Here is a 24,247-nt window from a genome sequence, read left to right on the forward strand (position 1 = left end):
CTTTCTTCCCTCTCATCTTAGCTCCTCATGGATGATGGGTCATCCATATACCCCATCATTGTCGTGATAGGGGGATTTAAAAGAAGATTCCCAGTTCCTTGGTGAGTTTTATTTCATCCACCATTTGCAAGCATATTGGTGCATATATAAACAAACATACAAATGCCATGTAGCACATGAACATCTTGACCTTCCTATTTGGTCCTATGCATAATGGATCAAATAGGTATGTATCAAATATATAACAACTTCGTTCTATCAAAACTTTGCTCAGAAATGTGATATTGTCTTATTATTATGGGTCAGTAGAGAACATGTATAGTTTGTGGCTAGATCAAAATGCTCTCTACATTTTCGTCTACCCTACTTGAATTGAGGGCAGTGTCAGGGCCTGACAGCAGAACTGGTTTATGTCCATTACTTCATATAGTAACCCCTCACTTCATACACTTAAAACAAGTTATGTCATTTTTCTTTTTCTCACTTCATTCTTTTTCTTTTTGTCTTTCTTATTTATTATTATTATTATCATTATTGCAGTGTATTAGGGATGGAGTGGGTGCCAATGGTTTTTATGCCTTTTTCTTTTTGGTTACCTCCCTTGTAAGGGGAAAAGCCTTTGGTATATGTATGTATCATTATTACTATTATTTTATTTTATTTACTATTTTATTTTTTTCTAATTGATAGTCATGATGTAGACCAAAAGGAAGATTCCTTCCTCTGCTTCAAAGAGGAGCATTATAGTCATCAGCAACAATCATATCAATTCAACTTCTAAACTTATGTTAACAACATACACATACAAAAACTAGCTTCAGCTGTTCATTCATGCCTGTGGAAATACTGCATCTGTGTTGCATGGAACCTAAGCAATGTATTTACCTACCTAGTTGTATTATACGGGAAGGGAGCAATGCTCGTGGTGACCCGTCTTTGTATCTCTCAGCATCAAGTTTTTTCTTAAAATCTTGAATAGTGTTTGCACACACTGTTTCATTGTCTAATGTGTTCCAAGTATCTATCACTCTGTGTGGGAAGCTTTTTTTTTTTTCAGATCTCTTCTGTAATTATCTTTTTTTAGTTTCTTTTCATGTCCTCTTGTTTTTCCATTGTCCCATTTCACTAAATCATTCTTATCTAAGATTTCCATTCCCCTCATAATTCTATAGATAGTAGGTCTCCTCTTTCCCTTCTTTCTTCCAGAGTTGGTAATTCTAATTTGGACAGTCTTTGTTCATGTGTCATTTTGGAAAGAGTTGGTGCCAGTTTTGTTGATGCTCTTTGTATTCTTTCTAATTTTTTTATATTCTTTTTGGTACTGGGTGTCCATAGTGTTGCTGCGTACTCGAGTTTTGGTCTTATTAGTGTAGTGAAGTGGGGTGAAGGGGGCTTTGGGGAAGAGGGGAATGTCTGTTGAGGAAGGACGGGAGAGGACAGAAGACAGGGGTGAATGGAGAATGGTTGTATATGGATGATGTTGTGATGCATGAGGTGGAATGGGCAGGGGGATGGGGGTATGAGGTAGTATGTGTGAGCAAAATTTGACGCAGCCCGAAGGGATTTCTCCCCGTCTTCTCCTTTATATGGGGGGACAGAGAGGGGGGGGGGTCACCGATTTAATGAAGCGGCCTTGCTGTGGATGTGCTGCGTCTTGCGACACTGCTTCTGACCCAGGGCAGTGGACAAGGTGCAGGGATGACCCGTCATCCAGGATGTGCTAAGATAAGAGGGAGGGTGGAGGGGTGTGGAGTGTATTCAGGGATGGAATGGGTGGGAATGTTTTTATGCCTTTTCCTTTTTGGCTACCTCCCTTGTAAGGGGGAAAAAGCCTTGGTATATGTATGTATATGTAATTTTTTTTATCATTTCCTCGTCCAAATAGGCAAATGCCACTTTTATTGACCTCAATAAATTGTAGGTATCTCTGACTGTTTTATTAATATGCTTATCCGGTGTCAAGTCTTTGCTGATCATCACTCCAAGGTCTTTTTCTGAGTTTACTTTTTTTATCTCATCACCAATTTTATAATCTCTTGATATTCTGTTTTTACTTTTTCCAAATTCCATTATACAGGTACTACATTTCTTGATATTGAATTTCACTTCCCATTTTTGAGTGCATTTCCAGATTTTGTCCAAGTCTTGTTGCAATGAGTGCAATCCTCAGTTTTTACTTTCTTTGGTAATTTTGTGTTGTCTGCAAAGAAATTCATATAACACTCTACTCCTTCATCCATGTCATTTATGTATATGGTAAACATGATCGGGGCCAGTACTGATCCCTGCAGGACACCACTTTCATTTCTTCCCAATTTGAGAATTTATCTCTAATTTCTACTCTTATTTTCCTCCCAGTCAGGAAGTCTTTCATCCATTCCAATAATTTTCCTCTGATGCCACCTATTGACTCTATCTTCCTTATTAGTTTATTGTATGGTACCTTATCAAATACCTTTTGAAGGTCCAGAAAGGCACAGTCTGGCCAACCATCTCTCTCTTGTATTATGTCTTTTAATCTTTGAGTAGAAGCAGATCAAGTTTGTTGTACACGATCTTCCTTCTCTGAATCCAAATTATTTGGATTAAATTTGGATTCAGTATAGTTTTTTCTTCCAAATGTTTAACTCCCCTATTTTTGACGACATTTTCACAAATTTTTGCTACTGTGCTTGTTAGGGAGACCGGTCTGTAATGTGATGGGTCTTCCTTGTTTCCTCCCTTATAAATTGGTACAATGTTTGCATTCTTCTAGTCCTGTGGCACTTTTCATTCTTTAAGTGAGGATTTAATTATATTTTGTCTGTTAATTCTTCCATGCATTCTTTCAATATCCAATTTGCAATTCTGTCTGGACCATGAGATTTTCTAATGTCAAGGGTTTTGATTTGGTCGCCGATTTCCTTCTGTGTTACAATTATTTCTTTCATTGAGGGGGATCTCTCTCTCTCTCTCTCTCTCTCTCTCTCTATTTCCTCACATTTAGGTGAGTTTTCTATTGTGAATACTGATTTAAAGTGGTTCATAATTTCAGCCATTTCCAGTTCTTCTGTATATTCATATTTACCTTGGCGCAGCTTTTCTATTGCTTGTTTGTTCTTCAGTTTGCCATTTACATACCTGTAAAATAGTTTGGGTTCTTCCTTGCATTTTTCTATTATTATTATTATATATATATATATATTTTTTTCATATTTTATCTTTTCATCTCTGCATATTTTTACATAATCATTTCTTAGTTTGATGTACATTAGCCATTTGCTTGTTTTCTTGTCTCTTTTCCATTTCTTCCAAGCTTTGTCTCTTTTATCCTTAGCCTCAATACACCTTTTGTATGTATGTTCTTTCCATTTTTTTTTATGGTACATATTTATTCACTTCCTCATTATAAAATTCTTTTAGTATATCCCATCATCTATGGGAGGGACAACAAATTTGTTTTTGGATACATTTGGAATGTGTGTAGAGTGAGTGTATGCTTTCACTTGGTCACCCTGTAAATAAGAGGAAAAGGCCTTTTGATATGCATGTATTTTCATTGCCCACTGTGAGCAGCCTGTGGTGGCCCAGTGGGACAGATTTCAGATTATCATCTTCCTGCCATATATCATAAAAATGTCAACACCCTTGTCTCCACCCAAAGGTGCAGCCTTGAGAGGCTGGTACTCTATCTCTGTCTCTGGAGAGAATCCAATAGATACAGTACTTCTTCCCTGGGAGATTTGTTGGAGGGCTTAAAGACAAAAGTGTTAGATTGGAGAAACTGGAGGCATCACTTAATAGGAGTGAAATGGGTTGGGGGTTGTTGTTGGCCAAGCAGTCCCATCTCCTTGAGGAATGCCAAGGCTGAAAAGAGGTTTTCCCACAAATCCTTTCTGGAGTGTATGTTGTGTTGTTGGCATGCATGATTCTGTACAATGCAGTCTTCCAGAATGTGTCGTATAGTATAGGGTGAATTGTTGCATCCTGGACAGCATGTGATGTCATTGAGCCTCTTGTAATATAGAAAGGCTGGATGGTGGCTGCATCATAGTCTGGCCAGGTGATACAGCAGTGTATTGTCTTTCAGTTTGTTGATGGAGCAGTGAGTGATGTTATTATGGATGTGCTTCTCTGGTGGTTGTGGAGGAAGAGAAAAGAGTATTTGTGTGTTATATAGGTATTTGGGTGTTGTTTTGATGTTTGTTAGTGTGTGTCGGTGTTCTGCTATATATACCTAGTTGTATTTACCTAGTTGTATTTTGCAGGAAGGGGGGCTATGCTTGTGGTGTCCTGCCTTTGTATCTCGCAGTGTCTAGTTTACTTTTAAACTCATGAATGGTTTTTGTGCATACTATTTCATTGGCCAGTTTGTTCCAAGTGTCCACTACTCTATGTGGAAAACTGTTTTTCTTCAGTTCTCTTCTGTAGCTATTATTATTATTATTTTTTTTTTTCTTTCCATGCCCTCTTGTGCTTCTCTTGTCCCAGCTTAGTAAGTCCTCTCTATCAAGTGTATTGTAGTAGGTGTGCTGTGTTTGTGGAGGCTGCAAAAAGTGTTGTGTGCCTCTCATGTCAAAGATCACCTTGATTTTGAGGACTTTGTTTCATGGTGTAAATGGTCTGTAGATGTTGTTTGTACAGCCTGTAATTATCTTTAGGGCTTTATTTTGTATGGTTTGTAGGGCGTTGTGGTGTGTCTTATTGAGATTAGGAGCCCATGCGCGGGTTGGATAATTCATCACTGAGTGTAGGGGTGGGTGCATGCATTGGGTGACTACTTTGCTTATAGTGGGGAAGAGGCCCTTGGTATATAGATACATATTGTGTGCTGTAACATGTGCATTTCTGTACTCTTTCAAGGCAATATGGTCAAGGTGTTTCCCTGTTTACGAGGAGTTGATAAAGCGTATCCAATCCGGTGAAATTGGTGATGTGGTGCAAGTGTTTTCATCGCTTGGAGCACCAATTGAAGGAATTGATAATGTCAGGTATGTCATTTGTAAAAGGATTGGCTTAGAAATTTTGTAAGTGATTTGTGGGGTTTGGACTAAGATTTTGCAGTTGTTGTTTTAGAGACTTCAGTGACGTTTACATTTTTTTTAATATATATATATATATCCTTCCAGTACTTGTCGAAGAAGTTGAATACATTGGGGGATTAAAAAGTTTAATGAGAAATAGACTTTTGGAAATGGATGCTGAGTGGAGATTGTATCAAGGGCAGATTGTGCTGACAGCACTGTATGGGGCAGAAACATTGAACATAAGAGAGAAAGAGTTTAAATGTGTTTGAGATGAAATGTCTGAGCAGTATGGTAGGGGTCACTAGGCTGGATATCATGAGAGAACAAGGAGGTGAGGAGGAGAGTGGGTGTGGAAAAGGAGTTGGGAGATAGGGTTGATGAAAAAGTATTGGGAATGTTTGGACACATGGAAAGAATGAGTGAAGAAACATTAGTAAAAGAAGTGTGGAAGGCAATGGATGAAGTGAATATGAGGGGCCAACCAAGGATGAGATGAATGGATGGGGTAAAAGGTGCGTTGAGAAAGGGGGAGGTATGTCTGTTGAGGAAGGAAGGGAGAAGACAGAAGATAGGGTTGAGTGGAAAGTGGTTGTGTATAGATGATGCTGTGATGCATGGAAGGGAGTGGGTGGGGGATGGGGGCATTGGAGAGTATGTGTGAATGGTATTCTGATTCAGCGTGAAGGGCACCCCATCTTCTCTTTTTCTGGATAAGGGGACGGAGAGAGGGGGTTCACTGATTAAATGAAGTGGCCTTGCTGTGGATGTACTGTGTCCTGCTACATTGCTTTTAACCCAAGGCAATGGGTGAGATGCAGGAATGACCATTTATCTGGGAGGAGCCAAGAGTAGAGGGAGGGAGGGGTGGTGAATGGGAGTGGAGTATGTTGGGATGAAATGGATGGGAGTGTATTTATGCCATTTGACTTTGGTTACCCCCTCTTGTAAGGGGGAAAAAGCACTCGGTATATGTATGTATGTACTTGTTATGTTATGTTTATGAACAGAGAGTTGGTAGAGTGGCTTTTCTTGAAACCATGATGATTGGGGAGGTTGTATTTCTGATTTGATTGTTGCTGCAACTAATCTTTGCATCCAAACTGATGGAAAGGTTGTAGATACGACTTGAACTGTCAGACCTTGTCATAGTGACAGTACTAGTTTTACTAAAACAACTTTCTATGGGAAGAAATACTGTCAATGTTATGTAGTAAATGGAAATAGTAAAGTTCAGTCCATGGTTATTTTATAACAGAAATGACATAAAGGCAGTTGCTCCCATAAACATTGACCACAGGTGACTGCTATTGATGTATTCATGATATTCGAATAGATGTAGCAATATGACTGAGGATGTTGATCATTACAGCAAGAAGGAACTGGGTGGTGGTGCCATTCTAGCTGCTGGAATATATCCAGTTCAGTTTGCCTCACTGGTCATGGGAAGTGAGAAACCCTTAGCCATATATACAGGTGGACACCTGAATAAGAATGTAAGTATTATTATTTCTAGCATTTTTGTATTAATTTATTCTAATTAGAGTAGTTTGTATTAGTAGTTTGAATGGAATGGGTGGGCATGCCTTTGACTCGGCTGCCTCCCCTCTAAAGAGGAAAAAGGCATTGGTATGTTGACAGATATTTAAGAGAGCCTGTTGAGTGGTTGATAAGGTGCATGGGGGCTTATTATTTTGTTTACTTATTTATTTGTGATTTTTCTATTGTTGTTGTTATTATTTTATTAATTTATTTATTAAAAGTAAGGTGTTCAGATGTACAAGGGGAGAGGATGGTAGCAAGTTGTACAAGGAGAGAGTGTGGAGGAAGTAGATAACTTTAGGTATTTGGAGTCACATGTGGCAGGAAAGGGAGGAGTAGCAATGGAAGTAAATTGTAGACTGAGAGAAGCAAGTAAATGCCTTGGGAGAAATAGGTATTTGGTAATGGATGCAAAGTGGAGACTATGTGAAGGGGTGATTGTGCTGATGGCACTGTATGACGTAGAGACCCGGAATTTAAGAGAGGCAGAGAGAAAAAGTTTAAATGTGTTTGAAATTAAATATTTGAGAAATATGGTAGGGGTTACTAGGTTGGATAGAATGAGAAATGAGGAGGTAAGGAGGAGAGCTTTGGTGGAAAAGTAGATGGCAGGTAGGCCTGATGAAAGAGTATTGGGATGGTATAAATAAAGGAAAAGAGTAAGTGAAGAAAGATTAGTGAAAGGTGTGGAAGGCAGAAGTGGATGAAGTGAACTTGAGGGGATGACTGAGGAGGAGATGAATGGATGGGGTGAAGGGGACATTGAGCAAGAGGGGAATCTCTAGTGCAAGGAAGGGAATAGGCAGGAGATAGGAGTGAGTGGAGAATGCCTGTGTATAGATGATACTGTGATGCAAGGAAGGGAGGGGATGGGGGAGTAGGGAGTGATTATGAATGAATGATGTTTTGATGCAGCCCAAAGGGATTTCTCCCTGTCTTCTTTTTTTCTGCATGAGGGGACTGAGAATAGGGATTGCTGATTAAATGAAGTGGCCTTGCTGTTGGTGTGCTGTGTCTTGCTGCATTGCTTCTGATTCAGGGCAGTGGGTGGGATACAGGGATGACCCTTCATCCACAAGGAGCTAAGGTGAGAGGGAGGAAAGAGTAGTGGATGGGAGGGGGTACTTGCTTTTTACTTGGCTATCTCCCTTGTAAGAGGGAAAAAGTCCTTGGTGTGTAGATAGATTTATTTATTTATTTATTTTATATTATTATTTTTATTATTATTATTTTATTTATTTATTTATTTTATATTATTATTTTTATTATTATTATTTAATTTATTTATTTATTTATTTTATTTTATTTTTATTATTATTATTATTATTTTTTTTTTTGTGAGACTAATCAACTTTGGAATATGAGAGGATTGATAGTATTTACCTAATTGTAGTATACAGGAAAGGAGCAGTGCTCGTTGGGTCCAGTCTCCTGTTCTCTAATTTTCTAACATACCTAGATATGACTCAGATTCATGTAAGGTTCCAACTTAATCTGTATCTTGGTATTGTGGAGTGCATTGTAGATGTATGGGATAGTGGGAAGGAAATCTGAAGGTGGTAACAGTTTTGCATTAGTAGGGCATGTGTCAAGGTTGGAAATAGTGTGAATGTGGGGTTGCATCAGGGTTGTGTGATGGCACCATGGGTGTTCAATGTATACACTGTATATGGAGAGCGGGGGTAAGAGAGGTAAACACATGAATGCAAGGGTTCTTTCTTCCGTGCTGTTCTTCTTCACTCTACTCCCTCACTCCTCCCCACTCCTTCTTCACTCTTCCTCGCTCCCCCCCCACTCTCCCTTACTCTTCCTCATTCTCCCTATTTACTGTTCCTCACTCTCTGTATTCACTCTTCCTTTCTTTCCTAATCTTCCTTCATCATTTTCCCTCTATTCCTTCCTTTCACTCTTACCTTTCTCTCCTGCTTTCTTCCTTTTTCTTGTTTCCTTTCCTCTGCAGGTATTTCACATAACTAAAATTGTTTATTGCAGGGTGTGGACGAAACGTCGAGCACAACCTTGGTGTATTCCAAAGGCAGAGTGGCTACACTGAACTGTTCCATACGCTGTGAGCTGCCAAATGTTGGCATTGTTGTTGGGACAAAGGGCACCATTGAGGTATGCACAGTTGATGAGAAAACACACATTCATTTACCCACATACACATTCATTCACTCCCTCGCTCACTCACTACCAGCACTATTACAACCAATACCACCACCATTAAACCAGCAACCAACCACTACCACCACCAACAAACATCCACCACTATTAACCAACCAGTATAATCACGACCACCAGTAGGCTGACAAGGAAATAGTGTGCACAAAGACCATTCATGAGTTTAAAAGCAAACTAGACACTTCGAGATACAAAGGTGGCACACCATGAGCGTAGCTCCCCTTCCCGCAAAATACAACTAGGTAAATACTAGTGTAATTAGCACCATCATTCCCAGTCAGTTATAACCCCTTTGCTAATGAAGGTTACAAACAGCTGAATCAAATTGCTTGGATGAGGCCAGAATAAAATGACATGTCTGGTGTTGATGTGTTGACAGTAATATTATGTTCTCACCAATGTGTGTATAGGAGGGTTGACATGACACTGCACTCCCCCCCCCCCTTGCCATTGTGTGTAGTGTGCATGCTGGTTGTGATGTCACAATCCTTCTGGTGTTGATGTAGTGGCCTTTGTGGAGTGAAACGAGCAATTAACAGTGAATTGTCGTTGTGTGAACGAGTGATGAACTAACGCTGGTAGCAGAGTGTTGTTTCATGGCCAGAAAAGTGTGATAATGGCAATTAAATACCCCTGAAAGTTTGTGGAAGAATGGGGATATGAAAACTGATGAAGAAAGTGAGGACGAGTTGTATGAAGAGTCAGGAGATATACCAGAGGCCAGTTCTTATGCTACATTGGGACCTAAGGAAGCTGGTAATATTTCTGAAGATGAAAATTCTGGAGAATCTGATGTCCATGAAAAACGAGATGTACTAAAGACAGATGGAGAAAGAGGGGAGAAAAGTCAGTTGTTGTTTGCTGATGACACTGCACTTGTAGCAGGTTCAGAGGAGTGATTAAGGAAGTGACAGAATTTAGGAAGGTGTGTGAAAGAAGGAAGTTGAAGATTAATGTGGGTAAAAGTAAGGTGATGAGCTGTACAAGGGGAGATGATAACAGCAAATTGGAAATGAGCATTAAGGGAGAGAGACAGGAGGAAGTGGATAGTTTTAGATACTTAGGTGCAAATGTAGCGGAAAAGGGAGGAGTAGAGTTGGAGGTAGAAAGTAGATTGAGAGAAACAAGTAAATACCTTTTCCGCCACATTCGCAGAAAAGGGATGAGTGGAGGTGGAGGTAGAATGTAGATTGAGAGAAGCAATTAAATACCTTTTCTGCCACATTCACACCTAAGTATCTATAGCTATCCACTTCCTCTTGTCTCTCTCCCTTAATGCTCATTTCCAATATGCTGCCATCATCTCCCCTTGTACAGCTCATCAAAATCAGAAATATAGAGCACTAGTTGGTCAGTTTGCCTGGATTGCCAATCAATAGAGTAATGGCATGAGTAAAGACTGACCATGTGGGATACATGCCCAGGATAGAGAAGATTGAAGACTGCCACATAGTGGTTCTCGGGCACTTCATCTACAAATTTGGCTGGCTGTGGTTCACAAGGTGTTTTTGTGATTTTTATAAGGGATGGTAATGGGAGGCTTTGCCTCCATCTTCTGGCAGCTGAAGAAGATCCTAAAAATCATCAAATCTATTCTCTTAGCCAAGACACTGGCATTGTTGGATGGAGCTGAATCTGTGGTGTACCTAACAAAGATACTTAAATTTCAGGATGTGAAAATCTCAGCATCAAATATTTAGTTGACAAAAAGAGCCTAGTAGATGCTCTCTATTCATGGGGAAATGTTGAAGACAGAAGATTGAAGATTGATATAGTGGTCTTGAGGAACATGGTGGAGAATAGGGAGATTGCAGAGGTAGTCTGGGTAGATGCACCACAACAAGTTATGAATTGCCTTGCCAAAAAGGGGGCATTGACTAAGCAGCTGCATGCAACAGTCAGCTGGAATTAAGTGTGAGTCATATTCAAAGGAGTACTTATTCCATATATTTTTTATTTGGTCTGCTGGGTACTGAGAGTTTAGAAGACAATATAGTCTTCTTTATGTATAGGTTTACATACTTAGAATTTTGTACAAGATGCCATGTAAGAAAAACTTGCTCTGTCAGGTCACTATATCAAGAAAAGAAAAAGATGTGTTGACTGTGATTGTATTCCTGCCAATGCGTGTAGAAGAGGGTTGATATGATGCCACGCTCCCAACCATTGTGTAGGGTGTGTATTTACCTAGTTGTATCTTATGGGAAGGGGTGCTATGCTCATGATGTCCCGTCTTCATATCTCGTTTTATCTAGACTGATTTTAAATTCGTGTATTGTTTTTGCAAACACCATATTTTCATCTAACTTGTTCCAAACGTCTATTACCCTGTGGAGAAAGCTGTTCTTTTTCAAGTCTCATCTATAACTGTCTTGATTTCTTTCTGTGTCCTCTTGTATCGCTACTATCCCATTTTATTAGATCCTCTCTATCAATAGTTTCTATGCCTTTCATGATTCTATAAATAGTGGGGGGTGAGGTAGTATGTGTGAGCAAAATTTGACGCAGCCCGAAGGGATTTCTCCCCGTCCTCTCATTTTATGCAATGGGGGGACGGAGAGGGGGGGTCGCCGATTTAATGAAGCGGCCTTGCTGTGGATGTGCTGTGTCTTGCGACACTGCTTCTGACCCAGGGCAGTGGACAAGGTGCAGGGATGACCCGTCATTCAGGAGGTGCTAAGATAAGAGGAAGGGTGGAGGGGTGTGGAGTGTATTCAGGGATGGAATGGGTGGGAGTGATTTTGTGCCTCTTTCTTTTTGGCTACCCCCCTTGTAAGGGGGAAAAAGCCTTGGTATATGTATGTATGTATAAATAGTTATCAAGTCCCCTCTCTCTCTTCTTTGCTCTAATGTCTGTAGTTCAAGTTTTGTTAGTCTCTCCTCATATAGTTCTGAGAGTGTTAGTGCCAATTTTGTAATTGCTCTATGTATTCCTTAAGTTTTGTTATACATTTTTTTGTACTTGGTGACCACATCGTCGCTGCATACTCCAATCTTGGTCTTATCAAAGTGAATAGTATTTTCTTCACCATTTCTTCATACAGGTATGTAAATGCCACTTTGATTGTTGTTATTAGATTATAAGTTTCTCAAAAAATTTTGTTTATATGTTTCTGAGGGGACATATTATTCATAATAATGACTCCCAGGTCCTTCTCATTTTCTACTTTTTTAATTTCTTCCTCTCCCAATTTATATGATCCCACTATTCTTTTTTTGGTTCTTCCAAATTCCATTATACTACATTTCTTAATATTGAATTCCATCTCCCACTTCCTACTCCATTTCCATACTTTATTGAGATCACTGCAGCGACTCACAATCTTCTACAGTGTTCACTTTTTTCAACAATTTTGCATCATCTACAAAGAAGCTCATATAATTTTCAATTCCTTTATCCATATCATTAATATATATAGCAAACATTATTGGGGCCAGAACTGTTCCTTTTGGAACTCCACTAATCACTTCATCCCAATTAGTGTATATCTTTTATCACCGCTCTCATTTTTCTTTCATGCAAGAAGTCTTCCATCCACTTCAGCAGTTTGCCCTGTATTTCTCCTGCAGTTTCTAATTTCTTTAGCAATTTCTTATGTGGCACCTTTTCAAAAGCTTTTTTCAGGTCTAGAAATGCACAATCAGCCCATCCATCTCTTTCTTGTATTACATCTACTAGTCTTGAATAGAAACATATTAAGTTTGTGACGCATGATCGTCCTTGTCTGAATCCAAATTGCCTTGGATTTAGTACTTTGTTTTTTTCCAAATGCCTTACCCAACTAATTTTGATAATTCTTTCACAAATTTTAGCTATCGTACTTGTAAGAGAGACTGGTCTATAGTTAGTAGGGTCTTCCTTGTTTCCCCCTTTATATATTGGTACTATATTTGCTTTTTTCCAATCTTCTGGAACTTTTCCTTCCTTCAATGAACTGCTAATTAGACTATGTATTTTGTATGTTAGTTCATTCCTGCATTCCCTCAAAATCCAGTTTGCCATTTCATCTGGTCCATGCAATTTTCTGACATCGAGATTGCTCAAGTGATTCATTATTTCTTTCCTTGTTACTTCCATCTCTTTCATAGGAGGGACTTTCTCCTCCCACTCGACATCTCTAAGTTGTATGTTCTCCCTTGTAAACACCGATTTAAAATGCTTGTTCATAATTTCTGCCATTTCTATTTCCTCTGTATTCAACTCCTCCTTGTCATAGTTTCTCTAATTCTTGTTTGTTTTTCAGTTTGTTGTTTACAAATCTATAAAATAGTTTTGGTTGATCTTTACATTTTTCTTTGACATCTTTTTCATATTTTCTCTTTTCTTCTCTGCACACTTGTACATATTGATTTCTATAACGAGTATATATTTTCCATTTTTCAGGTTTTTATCTTTCTTCCATTGTATCCAACCTTATCCTTTTTGTCTTTTAACTCCCTACATCTTTTGTTGTACCAACACTTTACATATCCTTTTTCTCGATACTTTTCCACTCCTTTATAAATTTTTGCCAAAATTTTCAATTTCTCTTCTACTGTTGTTTCCTCCTTGTGTATCCTTTCCCAGTCTGATTTTTTTAAAGAATTCGCTTATTTTATCAAAATTTGTTTTTCCATACATCAATCTTCCCTCTCTATATTGTTCATTTTTTTCCATGTATTTTTCCTCATTTAGTTCCAGTTCAACCAGTATGTAGTCACTTTTACTTATTGGTGTCTTATATTCAATCTTGTCCACTATTTCAGGTTCTGATGTGATTATTAGGTCCAGACTCGATGGTTCTTCCTCATTTGTATACCTAGTATTTTCTTGTATCCATAGTGTCATTGTACATACAAACATATACCAAGCCTTTTTCCCCCTTACAAGGGGGGTAGCCAAAAAGAAAAAGGCATAAAATCATTCCCACCCATTCCATCCCTGAATACACTCCACACCCCTCCACCCTCCCTCTTATCTTAGCACCTCCTGAATGACGGGTCATCCCTGCACCTTGTCCACTGCCCTGGGTCAGAAGCAGTGTCGCAAGACACAGCACATCCACAGCAAGGCCGCTTCATTAAATCGGCGACCCCCCCCTCTCCGTCCCCCCATTGCATAAAATGAGAGGACGGGGAGAAATCCCTTCGGGCTGCATCAAATTTTGCTCACACATACTACCTCACCCCCCAACCACCCGCCCATTCCACCTCATGCTATCACATCATCCATATACAACCATTCTCCATTCACCCCTGTCTTCTGTCCTCTCCCGTCCTTCCTCAACAGACATTCCCCTCTTCCCCAAAGCCCCCTTTACCCCATCCATCCACCTCATCCTAGGACGTCCCCTCATGTTCACTCCCTCCACATCTGCCTTCCACACCTCTTTTACTAGTCTTTCTTCACTCATTCTTTCCATGTGTCCAAACCATCCTAATACTCTTTCATCAACCCTATCTCCCAGCTCCTTTTCCACCCCTGTTCTCCTCACCTCCTCATTTCTCACTCTATCTAGCCTAGTAACCCCCATCATACTTCTCAGACACCTCATCTCAAACACATTCAAACTCCTTCTCTCTTCTTCTCTTATGTTCCATGTTTCTGCCCCATACAGTGCTGTTGGCACAATCACTCCTTCATACAGTCTTCTCTTAGCATCCATTCCCAAATGTCTATTCCTCATTACACTCTTTAATCCACCAAGGCATTTACTCGCTTCTCTCAATCTACATTCTACCTCCACTTTCACTCCACCTTTCCCTGCCACATTTGCACCCAAGTATCTAAAACTATCCACTTCCTCCAGTCGCTCTCCCTTAATGCTCACTTCCAGTCTACTCCCACTTCCACCCCTTGTACATCTCATCACCTTACTTTTACCCACATTTATCTTTAGCTTTCTTCTATCACATACTCTCCCAAACTCTGCCACCAACTTCCTCAATCCCTCCTCTGATCCTGCCACAAGCGCAGTGTCGTCCGCAAACAACAGCTGGCTCACCTCCCACTTTTCTCCATTTTCTTTAACCATCTCCAATCCCTTGCCCACTACCCTTGCATTTACCTCTCGCACCACCCCATCCATGTATAAGTTGAACATTCAGGGCGACATAATGCATCCTTGACGAAGTCCCACCTTTACCTCGAACCACTCACTCTCTCCATTTCCAATCCTGACACAAGCTCTACTATTCTCATAAAAACTCTTGACAGCTCCCAGAAGCTTTCCTCCTATCCCGTATATCTGCATAACCTCCCACAGTGCCTTCCTGTCTACCCTATCATAAGCCATTTCCAGGTCCATAAAAGCCCAAAAAACATCCTTCCCCTTTCCTATAGCTTTCTCACATATCTGTCTTACCACAAAGATCTGATCTACACAATCTCTACCTGTCCTAAATCCACACTGTTCCTCACCAATTACTCCTTCTGTTCCTCTCCTAATCCTCTCAACCAAGATCCTCCCATAAGCCTTCCCAACTACACTCAACAAGCTAATCCCTCTGAAACTACTACATTCACACTTATCCCCTTTTCCCTTGTAAAGAGGAACTATACAGGCACTCCTCCAGTCCTCCGGCACTCTACCCTCTCTCCAACAAACATTAAATAACCTTACCAACCAGTCCACCATCACTGTACCTCCCTTTTTCAGACATTCCGCATGGCATCCATCCAGACCAGGTGCCTTACCTGCTTTCATCATCTTAACAACTGCCTTCACCTCATCCTTCCTTATTTCTCCTCCATTCTCCTCATTCATCACTCTCATTTTCTTCGCACTTCCCACTGCAGCAATCTTTCCTTCCCTATCCTCCTTCACATTTAGCAACTCCCTAAAATATTCTGCCCATCTTCCCCTTACTGCCTTCTCTTCCATTATCATCTCTCCATCTGCACCTTTTACCTTTTCTTCTCTACTTGATTCGCCTCCTCTTCCGTCATTGTATGTTCTATAATCATATCAAGTGTGTGTGTGTTGGCCATAATGTCGGGTCCCTCTAGTATTGATGTGCAGCCTTTGTGGAAAAACATGAAAAGTTAACTGAATGGCCAGTGAGTGAACAAATGATGAACTAACATCTGGTATAGAATGGGTTAATTGACAAAAGTTGTAAAACTTTCATGTTTATTTTCTTACCACTTGACAGCATTATTTCTTTTTCTTGTTCTTAGCTTACAAGTGATGTATTTGGTGTGATGAACTTGTGACAACATATAGGCTATCAATTAGTTGATCCATTGCCCCAGGCCTCTCCTGCAGAATTGTCACAGCATGTTTGCTTTTTCAGGTGCCATGCCCTATGTGGGCACCAACGAGTCTAACCTCCCCTTCAGGAACCTTCTCTTCCCCATTTCCTAAGACGGATCAAGAGTTCAACTTACCCAATAGTCAGGGATTGATGTACGAGTCGGCTGAAGTGCGTCGGTGTCTCCAACAAGGTGAGGGAGGATGTTCGTGGCTGCTCTACAGATGGCTATTGTGAAGATTTTTAATAAGATTAAACCATCTTGTGAATTCTTATATTGCCTAATTTAATTCAGAATAGTTTCAAAATTTTGTTCAAATTAGGTCCAGCTAACTTTTATATGGCCAGGTGAACTCAGGAGTGATGGCATAAGCAAGAGACCTCCAGCTCTCCCTGTTTACTCTCATCACATTTGTCCATTTCAGCTTCAACCTTGTGAAAGTTGCTCCTGGTTTGATTTTGTTCATTTTGCTTTTTTTCAGCCAAGAAATTAACTGGATTTATTCATATGTTTTCCAGTATAGATTACCAGAAAGCAAATCACCATGTGCAGATTTGGAGTTACATACATATACCAAAGGCTTTTTTCCCCCTAATAAGGGAGGTAGCCAAAAAACAAAGATATAAAAACCACTCCCACCCATTCCATCCCTAACATACTCCACTCCCCTCCACTCTTTCTTACAAAAACCCACATCTCCCTTCACAGTTTCACCTTCATCCACATTAACCCCTTCCATACGGTGCCGTACACGTAGGCGTCATGGGGAGCGAGTGTATTCGCGAGGCTGCCATATCGGCGTCTTGATTATATTTATTGTAGTCGCCCCTCCATAATGACATTCTTTCTAATTCTTTTGTAACCGCATTTTCTATGGTTATCAAAATTCACGGGTGAAGAGAGAACGATCGATATAAGCGGTGACTATATTTTATGATGCGAGTATTATTACGACACGTCGTACGGCTGGCATTGGCTGCTGCCACCGAGATCTAAGTCCATGACGCCTACGTGTGCGGCACCGTATGGAAGGGGTTAACCTCGAAGAAACCTTCCACTCCACTATATGCTTACCTATCTCTTCACGTACTAGTATAGCCACCCCTTCTCTCCTTCATCCTCTCTTCACTCCTGAGAACCACCCAACTACACTCCCAAACTCACACTCGCCCCTTCCTCTCAACTTAGTTTCACTCAGTGCCAGGACATCCATCTTCTCACAAACTTACTGCCTATCTCTTCCCCTTTACTCTCATCTTTACCACATCAATGCACATTAAAAGACTCAAACCTTAGGGTACTGGTTGGAAAACTCCTAGTCCTAGACAGTCTTATGCCTTTACTTTTTTTAGGAATGTCCCCTTTTGGGCTATGGGAAGAAGGATTCTTAGTCCTAATCCCCGTCCCATTTTTGTCACCTCTTACGACTCAAGTGGGAAGACTTGGTGGCAGTATTCTTTCCCCCCACCACAGGAAGTTAGATTGTACTTAAGTATCAAACATATGATATGGTTTAATGTCACAAACTCCTGCCTATCAGAAGGCTAGGACAGTGCCCCTCAGAGAGGACTTTGTAGTAAGTATCAAGCAAGTACAGTTAAGAAAGTTTGTATTTTATTTTATTCTATTTATATATTTATATTTTATTTATTTTATTTATTTATTTATTTATTTATTCATTTTTTTTTTTTTTTTTTTTTCAGGGTTGCTGGAAAGTCTAAAGTTGCCACATGATGAGACACTGTTGATAGCAGAAACATTGGAAAGCATGAGAAAGCAGATGGGAGTCCATTATGAGCAAGATGAAGATTAGGTATGATTACCACTTGACAGCATATATATTGTACTTCTATTTCCCATTTGACTTTAAAATCTATGTTACTTGTTAAAGTAGTTTATTATGAAACTTTAAACTATCTGGGATGAAAAATGGGGCTCTTTTGAAGAGTTTCATAATAATCTAAACACTTTAACAAGTAACATAGATTTTAAAGTCGAATGGGAAGTAGAAGGAAAACTACTTATGGATATTTTGGTCACTAGGTCCACACCAATTGTCCTCGGTGTATAGGAATCCCACACACACTGGCAGTTATTTACATTTTTACAGTCATCACCCAGACAACATTAAATCCAATGTTGCCTTGGGTCTGTTTCTTAGAGCCATTAGAATATGCAGTCCTTAATACTTGCTCATAGATCCAGAAATCAGATTTATTAACAGTTATCAAAAATAGGATATCCAGAATGTTTTTTGTCAAAAGTCTTAACCAAAGCCAAAAGTAGCTATTATAATATATCCAAACCAGATTCCCAGTTCAGTTGGAATAACAAAAATATCAAATAACCTTACAACTCTTCTATTCATGCTGTTACCAAACTACTTCCCAAAGACCAAATCAATGTTACTTTTAATTATCCCAATAATTTTTTCAAACAGGTAGTAAATGTCCACCACCGGACAATAGCCCCGGTGTGTACAAGTTACTGTGCAGAGATTGCAAAGAGGTGTATTGGGGACAGACAGGCAGAGATCTTTCTACTAGAATGATAGAACATAGAAATTCCATCACATATGGCCAAGAAAATTCAGCAGTTTTCCTCTACACCAACTTGAAGGACCATTGCATGGACTGGGACAATGCAGCTATTATCTACAAATCTCACTGTAATTTTAGAAGAAAAATAATAGAATCATCCTTAATTAAACACTACCCTAACTTCAACACCTCAAAAGGACAATGGCCTCTGAATTGCATAACTACATTGGCAGTGAACAAATTGCTTCCCACGACAGTGGGACTTGACCTCACAAGTGGTCAATTGGGCTCCCCACCTCACCAAGGACATGCAATTTGAGTCTTCCCTTGTCTCTTTTTAGTATTACCTCACATCTATATATATATTCTTTATGCTATTACCTCCCTCTGTACTTATCCTCTGTAGACCACAGTTAGTGGTCGAAATATAAGGATTACTTCATCTCTGATTGTAATTTTCTCTGAAAGTGGGTAATAATTTTGAATTTTACTTATGTGCTACTCAGTGGCAGATCCAGAAAATAATTGGGGGGAGGGGGGGGGCTGAACTATGTATGAGTGGGTGGGAAGCGAGCAAAGTGACCCAAATCTGCTGGGGGATTTGAGATGTGAACAATTTTAGAAGCATTTTTAAACTATTTGCAAAGATATATTGAGGAAATGGTCAATAAATTAGATTGCAATGTTAAAAAACTTTATACCCATGGACATACATGGCTCTTCCTGAAAAGTAGAATACAAGTATGGCAAAAAATAAAACAAAAATATAAACAAAAACTGTTATGAAAGTGTTAACCGCATTTCATATATTTCATATACTGTAACATTGGTGATGATAGTTCACACAAACATCAACATCCTGGGTTTTTTTTTTTAGAAAACACCTTGATGACACTTTCTATTTTAACTTTAATTTCATTGTGCACTGCAAGCAGTGCAAGGCCGTTGAGGTGTTTTTGACCCATGGTGATTCTTAAATATGTTTTCAGTCTCTTCAGGACTGAAAATGAACGTTTGGCCTCAGTGTCAATTAAATCCAAAATACGTTAGATATATATTAAAAGGAGGGTCGGTTTAAAAAAAAAAAAAATCGAGCAAATAGTTCTCTGACAATAGGATGTTAAAGGTTTTTTTTTTTTTTTTTTTGGGGGGGGGCTTCAACCCCTTCAGCAACCCCCCCCCCCCCTGGATCTGCCAGTGGTGCTACTATATCACATTACTCTAATATGTTTATATACATATATGTATATATATATATTGCCTTTACTAGTAAAAGAGCTATAGAAAGCAGAGGTGGAAGAAGTGAACATGAGGGGTCGACCAAGGATGAGATGGATGGATGGGGTAAAAGCGGCATTGGGAAAGAGGGGAATGTCAGTTGAGGAAGGATGGGAGAGGACAGAAGATAGGGGTGAATGGAGAATGGTTGTGTATGGATGATGCATGAGGGGGAGTGGGTGGGGGATGAGGGGGAGGGAGTATGTTTGAGAAATAAATTGACACAGCCCGAAGTGATTTCTTCCCTTCTCTGCATGAGGGGATGGAGAGGGGGGTCACTGATTTAATGAAGCAACCTTGCTGTGGATGTGCTGTGGCTTGTGACTGTTTCTGACCCAGGGCAGTGGACAAGATGCAGGGATGACCCTTCATCCAAGAGGTGCCAAGATGACAAAGAGGGAAGAGGTTAGAGGGGAGTGGAGTATGTAGGGGATGGAATGGGTGAGTGGTTTCTATGCCTTTGTTTTTTTGGCTACCTCCCTTATAAGGGGGAAAAAGCCTTTGGTATATGTATGTATATATATATATATAGGACGGAAGACAGAGGTGAGTGGAGAATGGTTGTATATGGATGATGTTGTGATTGCATGAGGAGGAATGGGCAGGGAGGTGGGGGGTGGGGTAGTATGTGTGAGTAAATTTTGACGCAGCCCGAAGGGATTTTCTCCCCGTCCTCTCCTTATATGCAAGAGGGGACGGAGAGGGGGGGTCGCCGATTAAATGAAGCGGCCTTGCTGTGGATGTGCTGTGTCTTGCGACACTGCTTCTGACCCAGGGCGGTGGGCAGGGTGCAGGGATGACCCGTCATCCAGGAGGTGCTCAGATGAGAGGGAGGGTGGGAGGTGTGTGGAGTGTATGTAGGGATGAAATGGGTGGGAGTGTTTTTATGCCTTTCCCTTTTTGGCTACCTCCCTTGTAAGGGGGAAAAAGCCTTGGTATATGTATGTATGTATGTATATATATATGTGTGTGTGTATATATATATAATATATATATATATATGTATAATATATATTTGTATATATACATATGTGTGTGTGTGTATACAGTATATGTATATACAGGTTGACATTCAAAAATCCGGCAACCATAAATCCGGAACCTTCAGAAATCCAGCACAGATTTCGGGAGCGCATTTTCATATTTCCCGCGTTGGCGCGCCACTGTTTTCTGGAGCTGCCGCTTACGCCAGAATCAGCTGTTGGTTCATGCTTCCACCTGCTAACAAGTAATCCTGCTCATTTTTCTCATTATTCTCCTCATTATATCATTTATTTGTTGTATAGCCCCAATATGGAATCAACAAAGAAGAAAGATGGCATAAAATGCAAACATCATGCCAAGGAGCTTTCATCAAGGTTAAATGGAGATGTTTTAATAGAATGGATGGATGTTGATGATAATGTGCCTACAGTTCATCATTACACTGATTCAGAAATTGTAGATATGGTTTAAAATCCGGAGGGAAATGCCTGTACAGGTGGTAATAAAGATGAAAGCAGTGACGAAAACGAGGAAGATGTGAGGGAAAAAATCTCTATTGACAGGTTAGTTGCATTGACAACTGCACTGCTGGCTGGACTAGAGCAAAGAAGTTTTATATGTGAACAAGAAATCATGAATGTTTACTTGCTCCAAGATAAACTTATTAAAGAAAGACCCAAGTTTATGAAGCAACAGACACTGCACGAGATATTCAAGAATATAGCTAGGAAGCAGCAGCAGCAGTGTCCACACTAGATAATCCACTGTCATCCGGGAGGTGCTCAGATGAGAGGGAGGGTGGGAGGGGTGTGGAGTGTATTTAGGGATGAAGTGGGTGGGAGTGTTTTTATGCCTTTCCCTTTTTGGCTACCTCCCTTGGAAGGGGGAAAAATCCTTGGTATATGTATGTATGTATGTACCAACTTCAAGTCAACCAGATGTGCCGTCACCACAATCAACAGTTCCTCCATCAATTGAAGCTGTTCCTGTTGCCGATGATGTTGTCACTGCCAGTAATGATGAAGATGATCCTGACAGCCCATCTGCTATTTAGCTTCTTTTCTCAAGAAGTACAGGGTACAGTACAGAGTATTTTATTTAGTTTAATTAAAATTCTTAGGAGGATCAGTTTTATTTAGTTGAATTAAAATTAAATTAAAATTGTGTAAAAAGCCCATCTGCTATTGAGCTTCTTTCCTAAGAAGTACAGTACAGAGTATTTTATTTACATACATACATACATATACCAAGGCTTTTTTCCCCCTTACAAGGGAGGTGGCCAAAAAGGAAAAGGCACAAAATCACTCTCGCCCATTACATCCCTGAATACACTCCACACCCCTCCACCCTCCCTCTCATCTTAGCACCTCCTGGTGCTAAGTATAATTCTTCGGAGGATCAGTTTTATATGTTTTATTAAAATTGAATTAAAATTCTGTATAACTATCTTTACTGCATTTTATTTAGTTCGTGAATAATAAAATTTCATTTGCTTTTCAATTAGTGTTTATTTTTTCGATTAAAGGACTGTACAAGTGGTAATTTTCTTTAAATATATACAAGGTACACCATACAAAATTATAAACTTAAAAATCCGGCAGTCCTCAGGTCCCGAGGTTGCCGGATTTTTGAATGTCAACCTATATATAGATATGTACAGTACATTATACACATATATGTGTATATATATATATATACATATATATATATATATACAATGTCTATAAAGTATTTAAGACAAATGAGAGAGTAATAGGTTGGGAAGGGTGAATGAAGATGGGTTGGGAATAAATTTATTGACCTAACGTTGCGGCCACCATGGTCTTCCAGAGGGAAATAGCTGCATTACATTCAAATCGCAAATTTTACATTCGTAACGGGAAGGAACCCGTCAAGCAACGGGTGGTTGGATGTATCAGGTTCTCCCTTTGGCTAACGATTTAATTATTAATACACTTGGTGCTTTTGAAAGGTAGGTAAATCCATATATTTTGTTATTGCTCTCCCTTGTGATAATATACGCACATGGGTGAAGGCGTGCACATGCTCTGGGGCGGCACATTTAAGGGGGTGGCAATTCTAGTCAGGACATGCCGCCCACAAGGCTGACAAAATAATTATAAAAAAAAAAGGTCAGCGGAGTTCTGAATATTTTATTGTAATGTATACGAATTTTGCGTTAGAATCAACAGAATATTAAATATTTTTTCCTTATCCTTGCAGCAATAAGGACATTAAATACACTTTTTAAAAATGTTTAATTATTTTGCAAGCCAATAGTTATAATAAGCAGTAAGGAATGTGGGAAGTGGCGTCACTGAGAACTTTGCCCCGGGGTGGCACTTAGGTAGGGACTCTATATGCGCAGGATCCAGCCCTTCTCATTTTCTTTTACACGAAGGACTTGAACACCTGCAATGCCTTTTTACTTAAATATCTAATACAATACAGCAAGGGAAGGTTAGACACTACATTGGTTTTGAGATTGTTTTGCAAATGTATAAATTTCAAATACTCTATAACTTTTCTTCAAATCTTAGTACAATAATAAATATATGTATATTTGCCTCCATATGAAAATAATCTTTATATGCAAAAACCATACAGTTTTAATAGAAATTAATATGTACGCATTTTCCGTGCGTTGAAATAGATCTTATATTTCCATCTTGCATAAATCAGTATCTCATGATGCCCACATGTAAATCTAACAAATTCGGACATGAAGAGTCGACCTTGAAAAGATAAGTCTGCATCCGATGATGGCGTAATATCTTTGCATCAGTTGTACAAACAAAAGAAGTCTTGTATAGGTATTATCTTATCCATACATATTTTCACCGTTTTTAGTGAAACAAAGATTTTATTAAGTACGAGTTGCAACACCGAAGAAGTTGAACGGCGACACGTCGCCTTGGAAACGAAAGCAGCAACGGTTGCTAAGGGAACTTCAACAGATACAATTTTTTTTTATACGTACCTATCATATATCTATTTATATCGCTACGAAGGTGATTGTAAGTTAGCTAAGCTCTGTGAGCGAGATTATAAACGAGAGATGAGTATGGTGAATGGTGCTCGTGTCTGGTTATGATGACCATCTTGTCTGTAATTTCGTGTGGTTTGTGCTATCACGTCATTCCAGTAGTGTCATTGTAAGAAATAGCGTATGCATTTCCACAGTGTACGAAGAGTGGTGACATATACGTGGACAAAGGATGTTCGTCTTTTATTTCATCCTTAGTAATCATCCGCGAACCCCTCTCAATATTGCAACAATCGTCTAGGTTCGTTGCAATTTATTCATTTATGTATTTGTGTATAGTTTCATAAGTTTGTGTATTTTACATATCCAGTTTTCTATAGAATCCTCATAACTCGTTATTTTATATCATAATTTCCTCTTTAATGTAAATTATACATCTTGGTATATCAAGACAAATCTACCAGTATTCATTTCAATATCTTAGCGGAGTAACGAAACA

General features: G+C 39.5%; 1 protein-coding gene across 3 annotated transcripts in view; it reads left to right on the top strand.

The window, feature by feature from the left end:
• The window catches only part of LOC143036914 (trans-1,2-dihydrobenzene-1,2-diol dehydrogenase-like), a 28,817-nt gene extending 4,836 nt beyond the window's left edge, over positions 1-23,981 (top strand). For all 3 annotated transcript variants that reach the window (XM_076204903.1, XM_076204901.1, XM_076204902.1), the window contains exons 4-9: positions 4,843-4,970; positions 6,376-6,499; positions 8,538-8,663; positions 16,002-16,152; positions 17,664-17,773; positions 18,401-23,981. In XM_076204903.1, the coding sequence (XP_076061018.1) occupies positions 4,843-4,970; positions 6,376-6,499; positions 8,538-8,663; positions 16,002-16,152; positions 17,664-17,773 (639 nt within the window). In that variant the 3' untranslated portion in view covers positions 18,401-23,981. The remainder of the gene's footprint in view (positions 1-4,842; positions 4,971-6,375; positions 6,500-8,537; positions 8,664-16,001; positions 16,153-17,663; positions 17,774-18,400) is intronic.
• Positions 23,982-24,247: the final 266 nt, after the last annotated feature.

Source organism: Oratosquilla oratoria, chromosome 21 (assembly GCF_046742065.1).
Source record: "Oratosquilla oratoria isolate Oo_2021 chromosome 21, ASM4674206v1, whole genome shotgun sequence".
Classification (NCBI taxonomy): Eukaryota; Metazoa; Arthropoda; class Malacostraca; order Stomatopoda; family Squillidae; genus Oratosquilla; species Oratosquilla oratoria.